The sequence below is a fragment of the Falco peregrinus genome, chromosome Z (assembly GCF_023634155.1).
Source record: "Falco peregrinus isolate bFalPer1 chromosome Z, bFalPer1.pri, whole genome shotgun sequence".
Classification (NCBI taxonomy): domain Eukaryota; kingdom Metazoa; phylum Chordata; class Aves; order Falconiformes; family Falconidae; genus Falco; species Falco peregrinus.
Window position 1 is genome coordinate 59341507 of NC_073739.1, and position 23118 is coordinate 59364624.

The 23118-nt window shown below is 37.6% G+C and overlaps 2 protein-coding genes across 7 annotated transcripts in view; one reads left to right on the top strand and one right to left on the bottom strand.

Annotated features, from left to right (window-relative positions):
- The window catches only part of PDE8B (phosphodiesterase 8B), a 79571-nt gene extending 77156 nt beyond the window's left edge, over positions 1–2415 (top strand). Inside the window, exon 24 of the mRNA XM_055790315.1 lies at positions 347–2415. Coding sequence (XP_055646290.1) covers positions 347–462 — 116 coding nt within the window. The 3' untranslated portion in view covers positions 463–2415. The remainder of the gene's footprint in view (positions 1–346) is intronic.
- The window catches only part of WDR41 (WD repeat domain 41), a 49080-nt gene that overhangs the window by 20229 nt on the left and 5733 nt on the right, over positions 1–23118 (bottom strand). Inside the window, exons 3-15 of one of the 6 annotated variants that reach the window (XM_055790310.1) lie at positions 20345–20393; positions 18384–18515; positions 17960–18022; positions 17337–17448; positions 15889–15951; positions 14576–14686; positions 13675–13859; positions 10459–10580; positions 9393–9481; positions 7491–7624; positions 7179–7226; positions 5452–5652; positions 2281–2556 (exon numbers count right to left, since the gene is read on the bottom strand). In XM_055790310.1, the coding sequence (XP_055646285.1) occupies positions 5500–5652; positions 7179–7226; positions 7491–7624; positions 9393–9481; positions 10459–10580; positions 13675–13859; positions 14576–14686; positions 15889–15951; positions 17337–17448; positions 17960–18022; positions 18384–18515; positions 20345–20393 (1261 nt within the window). In that variant the 3' untranslated portion in view covers positions 2281–2556; positions 5452–5499. Of the gene's footprint in view, positions 1–2280; positions 5653–7178; positions 7227–7490; positions 7625–9392; positions 9482–10458; positions 10581–13674; positions 13860–14575; positions 14687–15884; positions 15952–17336; positions 17449–17959; positions 18023–18383; positions 18516–20344; positions 20394–23118 lie in introns of those variants that run through there. The other 5 variants (XM_055790309.1, XM_055790311.1, XM_055790314.1 and 2 more) reach the window with 5 other exon arrangements.

Here is a 23118-nt window from a genome sequence, read left to right on the forward strand (position 1 = left end):
AAGACTTACCAGACAATCTACGTAAAGAAGGAAGGAGTAATAGCTTAAAACTAAGCTTTTTTTCATCTAGGTCTTTTTTTTGCTTTATCAATGTATTTCTTCTGACCAACAGAAACTGAGACCAGAGTGGTTGCATGTCTGCATAATTTAATAAAATCATTGTACATTGAGAAAAGGATTTGCTTGAAAGAGAAACAGACCGAAAAAAAAAATCTTTCCCCTTTCAGTATTAGCTTACAGCTGAAGGAACAAAAGAGGGTGTGAGAATACCAGTTTCAGATGAGGTTGGGCTGTTGTTCTGCCTGTTCTGTATACATAGCACAACTGTTTCTCCTGGTCATTTCAGCATTTGCACATCTGCCTGTTCTGATGCAACATTTGGCTAATAACTACAAACACTGGAAAACACTGGATGAGTTAAAGTGCAAGAGTCTCAGGCTCCCATCAGAAAACAACAACTGACACACTAAAGCAAGAAAAACAGACCTCTTGATCTACCAGTTCCACTGTGAATCACTTACTGACTTGGCGACAAGAGGGATGGTGTTTCCTTTCCAGTGAAATTAAGACTGCGTGGCAAGAAGGAAATATTTATCACTTTTAAGCTTCTGTGAATCCTACAGAAAAGTGTTTTCAAAAAGGCTACATAACCCACAGATGAATAAGTGCTCTTTGGAAATAACATTTTGTGACAGAAAATGTACTTCTGAAACTAATTTCTAATACTCAGTATGCATTTGTCAAATCTTGCAAGTGATACAACTGTACTCACTAACACTTCATATAACTTTCTCAGACAGAGGGGGTAATCTAGTTATCAGTAGAGTAAAAATAGACTGACAAGTAAGCATAAAACCTTTCTCTGATCTAGCATAAATTTGCTCCAATTCTATCGACATTCTTCAGCTCTCTGAAACATAGTTCTAAAGCAAACATGCACAGTTAGAACAAGTAAATCTTGATAAATTGGACACAGTAAAAAACAAACCCTGTACCATTTAAAACTACCTTCTTATCACAGAGAGTCTCTCTCAGAACACCACCTGTTCTCTCTGGTTTTAGTGTAAAATCTTGGTAGGAGTCAAATTCCCTTAAATTTGGTCATGTAAGGGAGAAAACCAAGCATGTTCTGTGTAATTGGTGCCATCCCCATGTCTCTTTGCCATCTCAGAGATGTTACCATGCAATGTTTCATCAAATTTTACACAAAAAACATTGTGGCACTTATCAATATCCTTTTTTATAAAGTGGTGTTTGTACACATGGTCATCAATTTTATTAAACCGATCTAAATTTTATGGTAAGTCCATATATTGTGCTACTTAATTCTAGGATGAACCTGATACTTTTTAAAAAAAAGTTTCCAGGTTATAATTTGTAACAGCATTATTATTTGTACTGCTTTTTCCCTCCTAATAAAATGCTGGTTTGTTTTGTGATGTAAAAAGTATTTCAAGAGATGTAAATAACTTAGAAATCAAACATAGTTTTTCATTAGTTTTAAGACAGGAAACTTATGCTAAAGCTTCCAAAGCACAAATGCATATTTTTGTACATCTCATTTTAATCACGTGCAAAACATGAACATGAGTTCAAATTTTAGACTATTCTCAGACTATTCAGTTAATAAATACTAGCAGAACTGCTAATTTTAAACACTGTGCACTCCAGGCTGCAGGCGAGAGCATCAAAGCTGTGGCTGCAGTTGAAGCAGCAGTCCACTACTCATTAAAAAGAAACGTCTTAAGACACACTCTTTGCCTCCCCTATGCTGTATCAAGAACTGAACCAGTAAAGGGGAAAAAAGGAAACCAGAGTTTAGATTGCTGTGGAAGAAAAGTGACAACAATTGTTGTTTACTGCAGGTAGCTTACATAATGTGCCAACCTTTTTTGTATGTTTTGTACTAAGTTCTGAAACAAAAGGTAACATTCATAAAATGTATGTGCAGAGAAATGTATATAAGCTATATTTTTGTTAGAATTGTAACAGAACTTTACTTTTGTCATAGCTAAGGCAGGTTGCTGTGTATTAAAATGCTGCATTGTGTATATTTGAATAATGGTGTTTCTGGTGAAGTATATTCATTATTATTACCCATTGCAACATTCTTCAATGAATTTTTATTCAGATAAGTTGAACCTCTTTTCTTATACTGTAAACTGTTTGCTTTTACCATTACTTTATTTAGAACTAGTGCTGTCAGTGGTTGTACCTTAACTATTCTGATGACTGAATAATCATGGCAGCTTGCATTAGAGAAAAGAATTTCACAAGATATAAAGCTTCGTCATCTTAGTTTAATTCGTTAAATACAGAAACACTATAAGACCACATCCATGTAAAGCATTTCAATTCATTATTTTTGTCACACTTCTGTCACAAGGAAGAAAATGTGAACGGTGGAAGGAATCTTAAGAAATAAAGTTCAGCCTCAGTTCTGGTTCACAAGTTAAGGTGTTAATGTGGATTCAGTACATTTGCTGCAAGATCCTGTGTTTCTTCCCACAGTCAGAGACTAAGCAAAAAAGTAATTTATGTGGCAATACATCCTCCCTAAGAGCAAAAGACATCAGCATAGATTAATCATCTGCCAGTTGTATCAGATCTCCTAGTTGTTGTTACAACCTGTCCAGTTGACTAATAGCTACTTCTTTCACGCTATTGTCAGCGTACATGTATGTAAACTAGCTGCCTTGGAGCTGTACTAGTATTAGGGTAGGTCTGATAAAGATATCAAGATGTGAATGTATGGAATTCTGCATTAAGGTGAGGTGGAAAAAGAACCTGAAAAGGACACAAGGTGGAAGTAAAATTTCTAATCTGGTGACACTAATTCTGATCACTGCAATTCCCAACAGCAAGTGACAAACTTATTTACAGGAGTGGGCTAGTATAGCCTTATTGTGTTCACCATTATGCTAAAAGTTCATTTGAAAAACAAAGAACTCAATTTAATACTTACAACTCAACCATCTTTAAAGGAAGAGAACCTTGGGAGATCTATTACCAATGGAGTGCATCTAAGAACACCAGCACTTTTGACAGATATAAATATTTATATATGCATGTAGGACTACTTAAGGCTGAATTACATCCCTGTAAAATGCACAATGACTTTTGTGAATAGAACTGTTCAGTTAAACAGGGCTGTTTCTCCACCAGGTATTCACTTAAAAGCAGTCATGTAAAAATGAATGTTGTTCTCATGGCATAGGAAGAGGAAATGATAAAAGATGATGTTCATTTTCTCTAGTTATAGCGGATAATAGCAGTAGCCTCTCAAAAAAAACCCAAGTGTTCTAAATTTTCACTGTAAAGTTTTAGTAACAATGTGTAAACCACACACTTCATATAAAACTAAACAGATACTTCTCAGTAGAAACAAGGAAAAAAAGACCCAATGAGAAACTGATCTCCCCAGTTTTTACTGGGATAGCCAGAAAAGGCAACACTTGCTGATGAAGACAAGCTAAAACAATGCAGACTGACAGGCAGAAAGGCTTAACATGCCTTCCTCCCCCAAGTTTAATACCATATACCCACAGGCATGTTGTCATCAGCTGTAATCCAAATGCCTTTGCTATGCTGGTCTATAGAATAGCCACTCTGAGCAAAGAACATCCAGCTTAATATTTAATGCTGACTTAACCTCCCTGAATTGAGGGGGTAATTTAACAATTTATCCATCTGTTTTGTGTTTTTGAAATAAGTCATTTTGAGCTCTACGCTCAAATAAGATTAGTTGCACAAGTTGACTAGAGTAGGGAAAAAAATTAACCCAAAATTTACTGCCCCTCTGCCCTGCCTTCAAGGGAAGATTATGGTCAAACTCAGGAGGGAAAGCTTGGCTTCTGGGTGGTAGGGGGAAGGCAAGTGCCCACAGGGCGCTAGGGCAAACAAGTCTAAAAGGCTCCTTAGTTTCTTCTAAGGAAGCTAGAGCTTCCTCCTTTTGCTTCTGCTCTTGTCAGGATCTGCTTAGCCCTTTGTTTTAATTGCACTTACTGCAGCCACTGGATCTTATGTCTGGAATTATAGCCCTGTGCTCTTCCTGTACTGAAAACAGTTCTCATTGATTCATAGGGAAGAGACGGCACTGAAAAGCTGCATAGGCTTACTTCTAAGTGCTGGATCTTCTCAGCAGACCTGAGGACAGCAGCATCCTCTTCTGTATGGCTTTACAACCACTAAGTTCCCAAACTTCCCCCTTCCCTCGCTCTCCTTTGTTCAAATGGTAACTTACCGCTCATTATCTTTTCCTCCGTCCCACTTACTTTGTATCAGTTCTGGGCTTAACATTACCTTTTCTTTTTTTCTTTTGGGGTTTTTGTTGCTTTGGTTTGGAGTTTTTGTTTTAGTCTGGGCAACTTGCAGATTACTGCTGCTATCTCAGACTTGAAAAAAAGCATTGTGTACTGACACTTTTTATTTAAGCTCTAAAATACTATTTAGCCTTACAAACGTGGTGCAGATTTCTCTGCAGTCAGGCTTCAGTTGGGAATTTAGTATTCATCTGGCAAAAGCGTTTTGCTAGTATTGAACATATCAACTGCTACTGCTTAAGAAAATATTTTCAACCTGAAAATCCACGGTAAGGCCAGTGGTTTTTATTAGACACAAATTAATTTGATGAATGCACTATGGAAAAACTAAGCCAGACCAATCACACATCATGCTAGACATGGTACAGTTGCCGTATAAACCCCAGTAGTGTACGTTTACCCACAGTAAAACTGCAACTACTGCAAGCATGGAGTATCTATATACCTTGCTTTGCCAAAAATTAAACCTGATAAACTGGTATTGCCTATTTTTCTTTCTTGCTTTTACCCTTGGTGCAGGATAGTAACTTCAAAGGCAAAAATTTTGAGAACTGTTTCTGCCTCATGTAGGAACATGAGGTTGGGGGAGGGGGGGGTGGCGTATGTATGTATATAAATAAATCTGAGCCATCAGTGACTGAAGTTTGAGAAATAAAGTCACATAAAGCAGGAAGCCCCAGATTTGTTTTCTGCACATAACACTGTGGAATGCCCCCAGTTGCTTTAGTTATGATCCATCAAAGAATTTTCACCAGTCTTAATTTTGACATCCACCCATGATATTTTAAAACATTAGGAATAATATTAGAAACTATTTAGTGAGTCATCATTATCACAAAATCACAGAATGTTTTGGGTTGGAAGCGACCTTAAAGATCATCTCATTCCAACCTTCCTGCCATGGGCAGGGACGCATTCCACTAGACCAGCTCACTCAAAAGCCACATCCAGCCTGGCCTTGCACACTTCCAGGAAGTGTTAACAGCATTTCTGATGACAGAATAAGCCAAGTAGAGTTTCAACATGCAAAAATCTCCTTTGAGAAGAGCAGTAGCAACTAACAATACATAACATTAAGTGTAAACCTTACTGGTAGTCACATTCCCAGTAGCTCAGACTTCATACTCACATTTAACACACATCCAGTTTATACATATGTAGTCTGTATTTGAGCAATTTAAAATCTGAGCTGCAGATCACCATTTTGCGCCAGTTTTTGAAATAGTGTTAAACTGCGGAGCCTAGATTCTCGTTCACCATCCTTCCACAAAATAATGAGATGGTCAGCAGAGCACGTAGCTAGTCCCAGTTCACCAAAGTACAGGAACATCTGCAATGAAACAATTACTACTACTATGATGCTCATGTGAGTTTGTCAGCTTGTTTAAATGTTCATTGTGCAGCTGGACTGCTTGAACATTGTAATTTTGCATTCCTGTGTATACTTTTTATGTGTTTGAGATGCCATAAAATCCCTACATGAAGACAACTCTTAAACAGCACTTCACACTGAAAGATCTCAGTTTAGGAAAAGCAGTGAAGCCTGACAGATAGCGAAGCTAATACACAGAATATTGAAGAAACTTGTTCCAAGTCAGCAGTAAAAAAGTGAGTGACTTGCATAAGCTCTGATCTCCTGGTTTCCTTAGGAACAGAAGCCACTATTCTGTTCACTTGGGTACACTGTCCCCTTCCCACAGAACACCACAGGCTACCATCACCAAGCCTGGAAGGATCAAAGAGTCAAACAACTGTTAGAGACATCAGCATGTGCCTAGTCACACAGAGGAAACCAAACCAGCAAGAACTGCAACACAGGAGAAAAATGCAGCAGCAATGGAGGGATTTTGCGAAAACAATGAAGCTGACAAGTCATGTAGTCATCCCTGCCTTTGAAGACCTCCCCAAGGCTGCCTAGAATTAGCCACTAATTGCAGTTCAACACAACAGCCAATGGAATCAGGTCACATGATGCCACTGACACACTCGCTGTGTCCTGACTCTTCAGCTTGTTCGTGGTATCTGCCCAGGGGAAGCACACTCGGGCCAAGGACTGTGCTACAGCCTACCCACTCTGGGAACAGCCACCTGCTAGCTATGCAGTTCCACTAAAAACACTCTGGCCAAGCCCACATCTTTGACCATCACATTTCATCACTACTCAACATTCCCAGCCTCAAATGCTCCAGTCTTGCCCAGAGGTTAAAAATTGAATTTTCCATAAGTAGAACATTTCAGGAAATGACAACCACCATCATCTCAGTTACTCCTTGGCTCTGCAGCATCCCAGCAAAGACCCAACATATGCCTCTTGCCTTCTTTGCTGTGCCCCTCGCTGAATTACACACTACATCCTCTTTCTCACATAGCAACTTCCCATACTGATAACAGGGCCTCTTTCAACAGTTTTTTCAGAAAGAAAGACGGTAAAGGGCAGCAGAAAGCCTTGCAGAAATCCCTGAGGCAGAAATGTTCACCTTAGTTATTAGCGAAAAGATTTCAGCTTTTGGCAGTAGCAATTCTGAAATCCAATCAGTCTCATGAAAACTTGCAAGAAAAACTACTCCAGAACCACACCACTCCTTTCTGCCTGTCGCTCCCCCTATGCCTGCTAAGAATGTATATAAAGCCCACTGTAAGAAAGTCATTTGTTACTCCAATAGGTTTGTCAAACACAAAAAGGTGTGGACAGAAGATGCCATTTAAAACAAAAGCATACCCTATTAGGCAGACAGAAGCACAGAATGGTACTTGATCTAAAATTAAAAGATCTCATTAAAGCCCTTTGTGCTGTGAACCAAGAAATTCCTGAATGGGTTTAGTTTATGTCAGCCCTTGTTTACACTGCGAACTTACAATGAAATCTGGAACAAACGCAGAGCTTCCAGCTGTATTGTTTCCAGTCTATAAAGAAACCCAAAACCCCACCAGATTATCTGCAGCATGTGTGTATATATCTGCACACACAATACTCAAGCATCAGTGAGTGTTAAGAGTTCTCATCAGAACTGTCAGTATGTATTACTGTTTTCACACTGCACTAAATATGTCACACAATCAATGTGTGAGCCAGACAGTCAAAAGTTACAGCTGTTTTTAAGAAACACTGCCAAAATTACATTAGTAAGGGAAATTCACTTTTTCTTGTTCTTACTGAAGCTGACCTACCTGCACAGCTGATGAATGACCAATCAAATCACCAACCAACTCCAAGAAATACATAGGTGTATTCTCCTGTACCTTCTTAGCAGCTTGGTTTGCCTGCCTGTTTGCCCTTCCAAACCCCCACATGCTGAAAAACCCTGGGGAAAAAAAAAATTACAAATACAATTTATTTCCTCTAGCTGAAGAGAGAATACAGTAGTCACTTAAAATCTAAAAGCAGGACAGTCTGTATGGCAAAATGACAGAAGCATCGTACTGTGCAGCATTGCTACATCTGCATCTTTCATCCTGAGGTGGGAAGGAAACACAGCTACTTTGTTTTTTGTCTTAACTAGATTTAATTTAACAAACATGTTGAATTACTCACTTGGATGAGACAATATATGAATTTAGAAAGAAATACAAGGACTGTCTAGATGAATTAATTGAACAGCAAAGGTAAATGCAGGACAGTGATAGTTACTTTTGTTCCGTCCTCCTAAACTGGTACTTGTGCAAAGAGAGAAATGAGGCACCACTCCCCTGTGTGTCCGGCATTAAGAGTGCAGCCATACAGATAACAAGCAAGTTTCTGAAGTGAATTACCTGGTTTTATACTGCCCACTGGCTTTCGCCTTCACATTTAAAACTATGAGCCAAACTGGAATGTAAAGATAGTACTTCACATGTCCCATTTAGATAGCAAGAAAATGCACGTCTGTGCCACAGCTGCCAGAACTGTGTCATAATACTGACAGAAGAAACAAAGTTGGGTTCTGTACACAATGCACTTCAGACTTTCTTCCTGACTCTTCTCCCTCAGCCCCATCAGCACACAAAACAAGAAGTATGCTGGACCACAGCCTTGGTGCAAGGGAGGTAACTGGATAGATGAACAACTACTCAAAGGATCTCTTAGAATACAAATGGAGCAGAACAACAGAAGTCCACCTATCTCACTACTGCATATGTTTCTTTCAAATGTTTCCAATCATAGAAGTTAAACATTTCCCATGTGAAACCAAATACCACTTGTCACAATAAGAAGCTTACTGTGTAGATCAGCTGTTACCAGCAATACTGAAGATACAACATTCCTGAAAAAGTGTTTCTAAATCAGACAGCAAAAGGATATTCGCAAAAATTACCAGACAGGTCACAGCCAGGTAGAAGAGACACATCAAGAAAATTACTCACAGTCTGAATAAAAAACCCTGCAAGAGAAACAGCTCCTTGCTGTTCCCAGTCTATAGCAGTAATTATATTGTTCAGAGCACCTGTTCAAGACTGCAACTACCAGTGCACAGGAAAGCTACTGGCCTGATCAAAGAGCAGCAATCACTACATGGGCAATGTCTGTGCTTGGGGAAAACCACTTCCTAAAACACTAGCAACTAGCCCTGAGGACTGCAATGCCCAGAGCCAGTATGTAAGTGAGGTTGGATACAGCCTCGAAGCGAGTCCCAATGTCATTCCAGGTTCAAGGAGGAGATGTGGAAAATGCTTTTTTTTATGTGCCAGCTGCTCATCTACAGGGTTCTCTTTAGCTTATTTTTCAAGGTCCTGCAACTATTTACTCTTGCATGGTAAAGGATCCAGCACTATTCGGTACAAGGGAAAGTGGATCAAGGTTTGTCAGGAATGGTCACAATTTTTGTTAAAGCAGCTGATACAACTGTAAACTCTAAATAAGCTTTATGGCGCAGAACTGCATCAGCTGGACCTTCTAACTTCCCATATCAGATCTTGGAGGGCTTGTACACCCATGTCATCTTCAATTTCCTTCCCACAACTTATCAGTTGATTGAACTCAAGACATTATCTCTTCTTACAAAGCCTGTAAGCCTCTCTATTCCTATATGGTGAATACTGAGTTTCCCGTTATCCTTTCTAAATGCTCTTTTCATCCCCCTGCTACTAGCAAACCTGTTGGAACTGGTTCAGCTGGCAGCTGCTGCTTTTCTCGAAGCTCCCAAATGCGCACACTGCCATCTTCTGAACAGGAGATCAACTGCCTGTAAAAACAGTTCATAAACAACACTAGCATGAATACTTATCTGCCCAAGCCACCTTGTGATGTTTGTCTAAGAGACAGGAAATGCCTCAGGTTCTACACATGTTTGCTAGAACTCTCAAATGTAGCAGGACATCCCATCCAGATGTTCCATTCAAAACAAGGTGCATTTATAACAGGACAAACTATAACGCACTTGCAAAATAGGTGGAAAAAAATACACATTTTCAATACCATTTTAAAAGCTCAATACCACTCTTTAAAATAAAAATAACATATCTAGACTCTGCAAACACAGTTCCACTAACTAGCTTGTGCAAGCTTATGTAAGCTTACTTTCATTAAGCAAAAACATATTTTTTCTTACAGAAAAACAACAAAAGGAAAGATCCTCCTTTTCATTACACGTTTAGAACAGCACATGCATTTACAAGATTAAGGCCAATTTTATCTTCTGACAGACTTTACTCCATTGACTGAGATATAAAGGGAGCTAACAACACAACAATTAGATTATGTCCAATTTGGCTGTCAAAATAAGTTTCAGCTAGAAATTCAGCAATGACAAAGGCTGGAAGTTACTGGTTTTTGTTAAAACATTTCAACTGTTCCAAACTACTTAGTGAAAAACATCTACTGAATACGCCATAAGCCTTTGTTTTATAGAAGTAAAATGCCATTAAGCTGTATCTTCACAATGTAGACAAAAGTGCTTTATCAAGTCTGATTTTGGATTTGGCCAAGATATTTTATTCTGAGCCTGAATATCAAGCATACTGGACTATAGTTTTTTCACACTGAATTACAATGATGCGTTTTCAAAAATCAGATCAACAACCTCTATCTAATAAAAGCAGATCAAACTAAAGATCAAGTCCCTGCCCTAGAAATCAGATGTAGCTTTGCAGACTACCTCTAACCACCCTTCCAAGTTCTGCATTTCTTTACTACATTTACAAAATATACCATGACTCGTACCTGTTTGGAAGCTTCTCAATGTGCAGTACAGAGGAGTCATGAGCAGCTCTCTGGCAGGCAATCACACGCTTCATTTGAAGATTATATACGTATATGCCTTTTCCAACAGCAGCAAACACACACTGGAAAGAAAATTCAATGGAACAACTTACAGAAACAGATACTGAAAGATGACCCTGCATGTAATGGATTTCCAGCAGTACTATGTCATCTAGCTTGTTTCTGTCCTAGTGTTACTGCTTTATCCCAAACATATAGAATCAGCAAGTTTAGAAAAAATACAAATTTGAGGGAATGAGAGATAACCTTCTATACTCTAAGCAGTTGTTTCATTTCTGTATTTTCATCTTGTACCTTAGAGTCTAAGCAGAAACCAAGGAAACCAACAAATCAACATATTTCTGCAATTAAACATTTATGTTCTTACACTAAAATAATGCTCTGTGTTTTGAGAAACTTTTGTTTTATGAAGAAAAAACTGCGAATACAGGAAGCCGTTCTGCATTTTTGCCACTTTTTTTAAATTTAACTGAAGCTGCACAAAGAGGTCTTGCTCAAGCATTTGGGCTCTACTGAGTGTAGAAAAGAAACAACCTCACAGATAGGTATTACACAATACTGTGAAGATCTGGAACCATTTTGCATTCAACACTATTCTTCAAAAAAGCACAGGGATTCCACCTCATAACCATCATGATGGCCCTAAGAAGCCATAAACAGTTTACAGATCATTGGACCTGGACCCTCTTATGACTGACTTGTAAGATTTCAGAGAGGACAAACAAACAATCCTGTGCACATACATACAATAAGTATTTGGTACCAAACAGAGGAGTGCAAAACGCTTCCATTCAGTACATATCTTTGTTTTTGAACATACCCTGTTTAGGTGATGGCATGCTGGATCTTTCACCTGAATGGCCTGCTTCCATCTACACAGCCCAAACGTTAATATCTCATAAGCAGTTTACACGACATGCTTGCCAACATTTTGTAAAACTGGTAAACCAGTGTCTTTAACTAAGATTTCCTGTATGTATATTCAACAGTGTTTTGACACTGTTCAAAACACTTTGTCCAGATTTTTTGGCGTTGGGTGGGTTTTTTTGTCTTGTGCACATCTGTGCTGGGAGCTCTAACAGCTCTGAAACTAAGCGCAGATTTCTGATAGCACTCTACCAAATCAAGGAAAAAAAACACTGAGACCATTTTTATTTTCCTAGTTTTGTGTGAGGGTCAGTTCAACAGCCTTCCACATCAGTCTTCCGCTCTTGTATCTCAGCATTTTCTCCCTTACAGTCTCCCACCCTGAAACAGGCTCTTGAGTTTCATATAGTCTTATAGCTCTGCAAAAGATGCTCTTCACTTTTTTTGGTTTTGTTTAAAACACAAGCCCTGGTAAAACCCAGGTCATCTCAAACTCCAAGAAAATAACAGATGATGAAGCATAAGCTGTACACCAGGGGTCCTCAAAACTTTTTAACCAGGGGGCCGGAGCGTGGATGAAGTGGCAGGTAGTCATCTGCGGCTGCTTGGTTTCCCCCCACAACCCCCGGGGGGGGCGGGGGTGGGGGGCGGGGGGGGTCTATAAATACCAGGGGCCAGATTGAGGACCCTGGGGGTGCCGTATGCAGCCTGCGGGCCGTAGTTTGAGAACCCCTGCTATACACCTATCTTAACAGCCAAGTTAAGTGCGCACATGCACAGATCTGGACAGCAATTGCACTCCTTACAGTGTTTCCTAGTATTGCTGAACCTTTACCATCACATTTGTTCCTGAATTCTGCCTACAAGGTCAAACTAGACAAGTGCATCTCTTCTCCAACTACCTAACTACCAAGCCTGCTGACAAACTTCTTAACAGAGAAAACACCAATTTTAGATTTTTTTAACATGAAGAACAGTGTTCTGCTTTTAGATAGCAGGTAACAAAGTAATTAATTATAGGAATACATTTCTCCCATACTTTCTAAGTAGCAACATTAAAATATAGACAGCTCTGCTCTAAAAGCACCTTCTATTTCAGGACATAATGTTAGAACTACCTTTTCTTCCCACCATTCAAAAGTCTCACAGTAAATAAAATTCTGCAGCAATCTGTTTATTTGCAATGGAAGAAAGTCCTCAGCAGCCTCAGATTCCACATGCAATGTTTTTTTAACTACTTCTGAACTTTCCAAAACTCTTTTCCGCTCCCCTTAAAACATATCTTGTGAAGCTTTTAAGCAGGGAATCAAAATGTTTTCAAGTTGAATTATAGAACTGCTCCTGAACAGAACTGGCTTTTTGATCCTTCTAGAACTAAGCAACACAACAAAACCACTGGAAATCCTACCATTAGAAACAATTACAGCTCTTTTCCCCACACCCTTCAATGTTTCTCTCTCCAGCATTTTAGGAACGTTCTCTTCATAGACAGACAAATGCATTGCGTGACTACTTGGCCCTCAGTCTACGTTCAGGCTTTTCCACAGCCTTTATTTTGTTACAGCTCATATCTCTGAATCCATTTCCAGGAGTCCCTTTCTTAATCATTCCCCAGCAATGGACCTACAGGCTCCAAAACCAGAATCCCACTCTACCCTAACTATGAATTCTCCTTTCCCACTAACAGTTGGTAACATTTCACAAATGTAAATGACAACCTGAGGATTTTTAGTGTTTCCTGAACAATAACTGGATTCTGCCTGAGTATTCTGGCCAAGGATTCCTAGATTATCTCCCAAGCATGATTACAGTAGACTGAGGTTTGGACCCATATTTGTGCTCTCTGCAATTGTATATTGGAGTATAGTCCATCTGAACAGAAGCAGCAATATTTATTTACTACTAAGCACAGACATATGCCTATTCTCTAACTCATTTCATAGTACCCTCAGCTATAACTGTTCGAGGCAACGTACTGTGGAAATTGCATTTCTAGAACCATGGAATATGAACATTGTATGCCATCAAAACACACACCTCTTGTTTATTCTTCTCTAGTGGTACTGTAAACAACTAATAGATCTTTGTCAGTCAAGAAGAAATGCTGTTGCGACAGTCCATTATGTTAGTTCCCATACCATCAACATATTCTAACCTTCAGTTTGCTCAATGACCAAAATTTTATATAAAAACTGTTAACTGTATAAAAATAGCTGTGCACATTTTAAAGAAGCCACTCATATTAAAACAAGCAAACTGAAGTAGTTTACTCTGTTTGACACTTCTTACCTCCTCATCAGATGTTAAGTGTTGAACTGAAGTTTCATTTGGGCTTTGGGATAACTTTATTTCTGGCTGTACATCTGGATGGACAGAGGAGTCCCAGAAGTTGCACTCAGTTACCTGCTTTGTCCAGTCAAGTGCATCCCAGACTATTAACTCACCCACATGAGAACCCGTCACAAAAGTCAAGTCTAGAGGGAAAAAAAACCACACACACAGAGAAATCACATGATATTAAAAAAAAAAAATATCCATTTCACACAAAGCTACAACCCTAGAAAGCTAAGGGAGCCCATTTTCAAGTGAAGGTATAGAATGTGTAGTACGTAACTGACTGGACAAAATCCCCTCTCTGAGTAAATACTCATTTGATTACCTAGCATAGCTCACATAAGCAAAAGATGAGAGCTCTCTTGTAAAATTAAAACTAGGAAGGAGAACATTCACCAGTCAGTGCACAGTACAGTACAGAAAGGCAAGAAACACCATCAGAAGTACATACAAGTATTTCAAGTTCATTTTTTGCCTGCATATAAAACCCTTCTATTCCTTGGACAAGTACGTGTACAGCAAAGTATGTCTTTGCCATATAGAGAAATACCGATCATGAATTAAACGGAAGAGTTAATGGCAAGATTCAAGTAGCTGCACATGAATATGTTAATCACACACAGAAAGGAACAGATTCAACAATACTTAACACAGGTAGCATATTGGTTTTTTAAGCCCAGTATTGCTTCCTCTTCATAATCAAAACCCTTACTTTTATCTTACATGATGCAGTAAGATACATCTACTAGTTTGGAAGTTCCACTCCAGTTAAAAGTTTGGTCCCAATAAAAGCTCCATAGTTGAAATATCCCACTGGTAACTAACAGAACTAGTAATATTATAAAATTACTCTTACCATTGACACTGACTAACGACAAAATGTTATCCTGATGGTCAACAAGGCGTTTTACTTCACGGACATTCCAACCTTCAGACCCATCAACAGCAGCAATCAACCTAAAAATTACTTCAAAGATAAACTATCTAAATAAGCTTCATCATTGAGAATAAAATGTAGCTATGTTTAAATAAAACACATTGTTTTCAGAAAGACAGAAACTAAAACATATTATAAGTGAGGTAGTATAAGACATGCAATATGACCACTCATAACACCAAAAAAAAAAAAAAGGGGGGGGGAATAAATTATTTCAGTGTTATTACCAAGGCCCTTACTACAGCAACTATAGGATAAAGTATTTCAGACTAGTAACTCTGAAATTCAAAGAACTGGTCAACACCAGAAGCTGCAGAAAGCAGAAGTGAAAAGTATTAGACATCTTTAAGGGTAAGTAAATGAAAAGTGAAACATCTTTTTTAAGGGTTCATCTGACTGATAACTATTATTCAAAAGGATGCAATATTCTCTGGTCAATAATCAAGATTCCCAGGAATTAAGACTATTTTAACCAGTCTTGGAATTTCTTTTATGAGATCTCAAGGGCACTCCAAATGAAATGTACGAAGTGCAGATGGAAGTTCTTTGTATACTGATGTCTAAACACAAGAAGACTATTCTTAATTTCCTCCTGATTCTTTCATCAGAATATCAGATTGCTATTTTTCAGCTGTTTAATCACACTGAGCAAAGTCTGTTGTTTTGCTGATTCAGTGCTCTTTCTCCTGGATTTTTTTCCATATTTTGAAGTTTCAGTAATTTTATAAAAACTCAGTTATTTAAAAGACTCTCCACCAACAGCTAGCTGATGATTTACAGTTTGCATACACAGAAAACCCTGTCTCCACGTAAGCAACAGAACAATCACATTATCTCATTATAGCTTTGGACAGTACAATGAGACTCGCAATCTCTCATACTCCTGATAGAAGGATAAGGACGCTCTAGAGAAGCTTAGTATCTGAAAGTTCAAATAATGAGTTCCAGACGTTCTCCAGGAGAAATGTAGATCACCACAATCTCATCTGGACAGGTGGAACAACAGTAGTAACAATAACAAAGACTATAGGAAAGTTTTGTCCTGCAGATCTCAACATAGTTCCTGATTGAGATTAGTATTGTCAAATAATGGGAAAAGGAAGAAGGTTGCTAGTCACAGCCTAATACCATTTACTTCTACACAATTACAGCAGTGTGTTCTTTACACATATCTCTGATAAGCAACTGTTATAGAGGAACATGAACATTTAAAAGAAATGCAACATACTCACTTAGCTCTTTGCCAACAGCTGCCGCCACACAATTTTTAGGCAATTCAACCAAAGCACTGATACCTTTGAAAAAATACAGGCAATAAGGGAGAAAAGGATATTCGTTGGCCACGAGACAATCTTCCCTCCACTTATAAGTTGTTATTAAAATAAAAGCGTATCAACTGAAGTGAAAGTGAAATGACACTGGAAGTGAACAGATCACCTCAGATAGAAGTAGACTCAGGAGTTTTGGTCCTGAATCCAGCAGAATTCTGAATGTCAAACTTAAGGTGAAGCTGAGAATCAATAATCTTTTTATTTTAAAATTAAAATATTTTTTATTTTAAAGTTTAAGTTAATATATTTATGTCCTAATGCCGGACAGTATTAAGGACATTGTGGTAATTATTGAGACTATAAACATATGCAGTACCAAAGTTATTGGATACCAATACTACCACAGTATGCATAACACTGAAATACTGTGCAGACCCAGCTGAAGAATAATAGGGTGCAAGATAATATGTCCAGCTTGCTGTTGCTCTGTCTTCATCCTGCACAGAACTCTCCCAGTCTCTGCTGCCACGCCATTAAAGGAAAATTCCCCAAGGAATAAGCAATCTGTCTCTCTCCCCACAAAGGAAGCAAGAGATTAGAAGGGAAGAGAGGGCCTATGCTGCACATCCTGTTGACCCCTTCTACAAAACTTTTAATAGCACCTCGCGCTAAGCACCACAGCACCACTTCCAACCGGTATCTGGCATGATAGTTGAGACTGAACTAGAAGTACTAATATACTCAAAGATTCAGAAGGTTTTGCCTACCACCACTCCATTCTGTAATAAAATTAAATATTGGTTCCAACTTTGAATTTGATTCACAGCTTCATCAGAATATTTGTAAAGTACGGAAATAATATGCAACAGTTTTCTCTGCATAGACAGATAATATAAGTTTACTAATAAAAAAGCATAACTGGCATTCAGATCCGATTATGTTTACTGTATTTCTATCAAAACCTGCATTTTCTACATCAAAAGTACTGATTCTTAATAATAAAAGGAAATCTTTACCGCTCTGCTACTACAAAGTTTTACTTAGGAAGAATGAAAGGAGAAAAAAAATAATTTATTTAAGAGGAATAAAACTCCCACTTGTTCACAGAGAAAGCCAGTCAAAGGATCTGGTCCACATTACAGCAAACATGAATAAATCAGCACCCTGTCAGTCCAAGCTAGTATACAGTTTCTGAGATTTGGCATATTCTAGAATTCACACAGCACAGGAGATTAAAAGCAGTCTTAATTCTGAAACGATTAAGTATGACATTTAAAAAAATAGAGAGTGGCTCTATACATAATGTTATCATTAGAATTAAAGAGAATTTGCCAAGTTGGTTTTGCATCATTATACAGATCCATTTTACTTGCACTTTAACAGCTATAATGAGTCATTTACATTTTTACCTGCATCAGTAAGATGACTGGTCTTACACAAGAGATCTAATTTTCGGTTCCAAACACATAGATCACTCCCTCCAGACAACCATACATCCAGTCTTTGAAGAACTGTCAAACACTGCAGAACAAAAATCAGATATATGTCCCCTGCAAAAGTTCTACAGGGAATTTCACAGTGAAACGATCATGAGCTTCAGCTAGATAAAGCTGTAAGTACTATGAAATACATTATTAAGGTGTCACTTTCCTGACAAATACAGATTTAATTACATCCTATATGTTACATTTTTCCATCAACAATGCAAAAACAGATTTTTCAGTGATTTTTTTTCTACTATTAGCATTCAAGACCTAGTTTGACTGTAGGTTGCATTTTCCAACACAGTAACAAAACCAAGCCATGAAGTGACCTTTGTTCTACATCTTTTCCAAAAGTAAATTGAGGTATTAAGAGTTCTAAAAACAATTGAATAATTGTGCCCACTTCTCAGCCACTCATAATACACCTGTTCTTAAACCAAACACTGCTGTTCATTTTAACACACCTGCCCGTATGGCCCATGAGACATACAAGATAGATTCTTGTATACAACAAAACAACAGACATACCTAGGGTTTCCTCAGCTTACCTTTACAGTAGAATGGAAACATGACACTTTCTGAACTTGTCTGCCACTAGTGCAGTCCCAAATCTGATTTTATTCATTAAGAAAACTGAAAGGTTTTTATATATTACAACTGGTGGGTTTGTAACCACATAACAGATTGGGAAATCAGTATGCAGAGACTCAGTCTTCTAAACCCTGATTGCCTTTTCAGTATTTGGCCAAAATGACATATTAATAAAGGTCTGTTATGGATTCGTTTTTGTAGCAAGCACTGCATCTACTTGTGAGCAATAACTAGTAAAATCCTAGTGTAATCCAATTATATATACTAGATATTATCAGCCAATAAATTCAAATAACCTGCAGCCTGTCTCAATACTACCTTTAAAAGTAAAAAACACTAGAAGTCCATAGAAATTTGAATCCTTTCCAGATCTAAGGATACAATAACTGTTCTATCAGCTGATGCTGTTAAAATCAAATATTTTTTTTCTTCAGAAGCATCTGGCGAAGAAAATGGTGCTATAGCTGTAATTTTGTGTGTGTGTCCACGAAGTTCAAAAAGTTTTTCTCCGGTCTGAAAAATAAAAACATGGAAAACTAAGGGTAAAATTTGGAAAATGCCTACTGTACCATAAGACATAGGTACCAAATGACGTTTGAAAGCAAGAACTTCTAAGAGTCTAAAATGTCCCTTTCTAAAGTGTACTTATTTATTACTACCTTTATTACTGTTCAAGATCTTACCTAGAATTAAATAACAGAAGTAATAGTGTAAAAGAGTAGTACATAATAAAAGTTACTCTAAGAGTAAAAAAAAACAATCAACTCTAAAAGCCCTTAGGAGCTAAGTTTTGTATTAAATTAATTTCATTTTTATGCAATATTGGCCATTCACCCTTTATAACAGATATTACAGCAATTCAGATTTGTTGACAAAACCCTCTCTTGAAAAAGTAGGGGTTTTTTAATGATTAGGAAAACCTGACCTAGCGTTATGGCAAATACATTACTGCCAATTTCCTGACAGCTTTATTAATTACATTATCTATAGCTTTAAGTTGGCGGTTTAGATAACTGCAGCGACTTCTGCTCTGTTTAGATGACAAATCCCTACAAACATGCAAAGGCATACTGGTATTTTAAACTTGCAATTAAAATATAGGGTAGTGTTAACTGTAAACTTCTTTACACACACAGGCTAAGTTTTTAAATTAAAACGACAGAAGATCTGCTTTAACAAAAATGTAGTAAAAATCCTACAGAAGTAGAAAACAGAACTCAGTTCCTAAGTTGGCTATCTACATTAGTTTTACCTTCACAAACTGCTCAGAACACACGTGAGTGTATATACTGAGATACATGGTTTCGAATAGTCAAAAGCAATTTCCTTTTCCAAATTACAGAACTATAAAAGGCCTTCAACAACAGCAAGGCACTAACTGAAACTGCGCTAAAGAGAGGAAAAGTTTCAAGTTCCCCCTTCCGTATTTCACACCATCATGAATGCCACAAATTTTTCAGGTTTCTAAAAAAGTTTAGTCTGATTTCTTTCTTCCTTATTTTGAATGTTTGATACTCACAGTTCAGACAGCACAATATGTGTCCCTTTTAGACTTCCTATTGAACAATTCAGCTTGCATACTAGTCCTCCTTAACATAGGTCTAATGCTCTGTAATTTTGTCAATGATAGAAGCACAGAGCAGAAGAGTGCATATCATACTTACAAAATGCTGTTTCCACAATAAACTAACGTCTTACTAAGGTTTTCAAAAGTTACAAGAAAACTTTTATCACAGCAAGCAATTAAGGCCTTGTTTCTGCACTGCCTGAAATGTTTAATTTCTGCTGACTCCCATGTCTTTCCAATACAGTTTTGTGTTAGCTCTCCATTTTGTCTAAGCTCTCCATTTAGTCTAACTGGTTATACTACAAATAGATATTACTAACAGAGCCACTGAAATATATATACTTAAGTTGTAAGTACATAATCTTGGCAGGATTGGGACCTTACTATGTATTTGTTGAGTTCCTAGTCAACATTTCAGTGTTTACAGCAAGCAACAAAGGTATTTTAAAAGAATTAAAGCCTCAAGTTCATACACACTTCTGCTTTTCACATCATCGTTTCAGCTCAAATCTCTCTAAAATCAGTCTTCTCAAAACATGCTAAATTTTAAAACTTATTGTTCTCTTGGGTTCATACAACTTTTACTTTCCTAGCTCTCCACTGTAAACTAAGATTTGACAGACTGCCTCCACTTTTCCATTTTCAAACAGTAACTCTGCAGCAATCCTCATTTATTCTGCTTTTTCACTGCTAGACATTTCTAACTCCCAACTCCTACGTTCTCCAGAGCACATAAGCCACCATCACTACCACCCAAAAAAAAAAAAAGGCTAACCTGAGCATTCCACAGAAATACAACTCCATCATCTCCTGCAGATGCAAACCTGGGGGGGGGGGGGGGGAAAAAAGCTCTGAAAACTCAATATAGCATAATGTAATGGAAAAGCAGTAAACAGTTATGTAAGAAAAATGTATCAGACTCGGGCTTTAAAGAATAAACACGTATTTGTAAATGCCAATTACAGTTTATAAACTGAAGTCAGTACATTTAAATAGGTGTTTATCAACATATATTTAATATAAGAACAAGTCTTAAGAATTCCAATACATACTATAACAAACAGAATCCCACATTACAGAACCAATTCTATTGTTTAAGAGATCTTACACACCAAATAACTAACTAATGGTGTTTGGTTTTAGAGTTCAAGTCAACTGACTGCAAGACATCCAACAAGTTACGAACCACTCATCTGAGTTCAGCCCAGGAGTAGAGGAGCCCAGTATTAAATCATGATACTTTAAACTGTGACTTAAAATAACTCCCAAAGCAAGTGCAGTTAAGGTGCTAATTTTGATTTCTGCTAAAAATCCAGCTGGAAGGCACACCATATGAGGCAAAAACAGTTTCATGTTGGCGTGTTAATCTCACAGTAACAAAGTCCAACCTAAATTCAATCTTTTTTCCTAGACTAGAGTGAGTATCTAACTATTTGCCTATATTTGCACTTCGGCCCCACCACAGCCACACTGCAGCTGGAACACACATCCCAGCTATTCCCGTAAAGGTATACTGTGAGTTGAGAAAGCCTAGAACAGAACTAAGACCTTATATTTGCAAGAAAAAACTTGGAATTAAGTTTTTTCTTGCAAATATACCTACCTTCTATTTTTTTTCTTTTTTTTTTTTAAGCCTTCACCAAGGGTTAAACAGTTAATATTTATAGAACTAAGATTTGTACTATGTACAAGAAAGTCATGAAGAAGAGAGGTTATGTCACTTCTGATTTTTTTACCAGCTGTGAATGGTTTCACTAGCAATATACATGTCCTTTCTTTTAGACTCTGCAATTACATTTGTGAAACTTGCTAACAGGTAAGTCTTAGCCATAGGGGGTGTGTCCCCTCCCTCCTTCTTCCTCGTGTTTTATTCTACTATAGCAAAAAGTGTAAGTTGTACTTTCTTCTTATCTTTCATTATTTTATATCAAATCAAGATTAGAGCAAAAAACAATTTTACACATACACCTCTGATAACATTAATTCCTTATCTCTATTTGCCTTTTAGCTCTATTACACCTTGTTTTATCACAATGTCAAGAACTTAAAATAGCAACTTCCTCACAATTCAGCCATAACCCTTTAAATTCCAATTCCTTTCTTGAGTAATATTCGAGCTGCCTGCCACTTAAAATCCTGGGAAGAAAACTGATGTTTGAAAGAAGGTATGAGTATAATTCATCAACATGTAAGTTCAACAGAGTGCTCTTTTGTGTCCTCCTCATCTTCTAACCAGGATTTCTGTTTAAAAATAAAGGTATATTGTAGAGTCAGTTATCCTACAGTTACATCCTGCTCACCAAGGTGCAGACCCATGGGTCACCTGATTCTTTCCCAGTCATGATCACCATCATTTATAACAGGGGTCCTCAAACTTTTTAAACAGGGGGCTGGTGCATGGTTGGAGTGGCAGGCAGTCATCTGCGGCTGCTTGGTTTCCCCCCCAACCCCTGGTGGGCTGGGGGGGGTAGGGGGGTCAGTAAATACCAGGGGCCAGATTGAGGACCCTGAGGGGCCGTATCCGGCCCGTGGGCCGTAGTTTGAGGACCCCTGGTCTATAACCTTGCCAAGTTCCTGAAGAAGCAAGGAATGGGCAAATGAGCAACAAAAAAAAAAGCTACTCTTAAAATGTTTTACTAACTGTTTAGTTTAAGGTGTCAAATGCTAGAGTATAACATGTAATTTTATTTCAGTCCATTTTCTGGAAAACTCTTGGTGAGGCTTAGCCTTTTTTAGTGATCTTCCAATCAATATAACCCTTAATTCGTGTCCAAAAAGTACAAGAGAGAAGAAGGAAAAAAAAACCAAACAGCTTTCTGTTACATTTATACAGGATTTATTTAGTATCTTAAAAAACCAATCTGAGAAAATTTTCCACTCACTGGTTTTAGCTGAGCCACTGAGAAAACAAGAAAATCCTTCTGCAAAATTCTCAATAAGATGATACTATCTAAAGACCTGAAGCGTGAAACTTGGCTTACAATAGCTGACAAAAAGCACACAATGGAATAGCTATAGAAACTAAATAAAAACATTTCAGAAGCTGAGTAACAATACTAATTTTACTGAAAAGAATCAACTGAAAATATTATCAGCTGCTTAACAGTCCAGAAACTACCTTATTCTTGATAAATAAAACCTTAGAATTACTGTCCAGTGAAGCTATTAAACTCCTCAAACTCTGAGAATATTAATGAGCTAAATAACATACTCCTTACCCATACGCTATTTCATAACCTATCTTCAATGCGGCCATCCAGGCTTTAGTCTTACACTCATCATTAGCTTAATTTCAATAATTTACCTCCTATCATACAATGAAGCCCAAAATGGTGAAAGATTTTTTTGCATCAGGCAGTGTGTACAATCTAAGTATACTCTGGTATTTCTATGAAGACTGATCATATTCATTGCATTTTGTGTTTGGGGAAAAATGTACTTTGAGGAAAGGTTATTTTAGTAACTTCTTTGGGAAAAGAAAAGGACTGGAAAAAATCCCATGAGATTCTTCCATTTTTATGAGTCTTCTGGTAGATTACTATAACACAG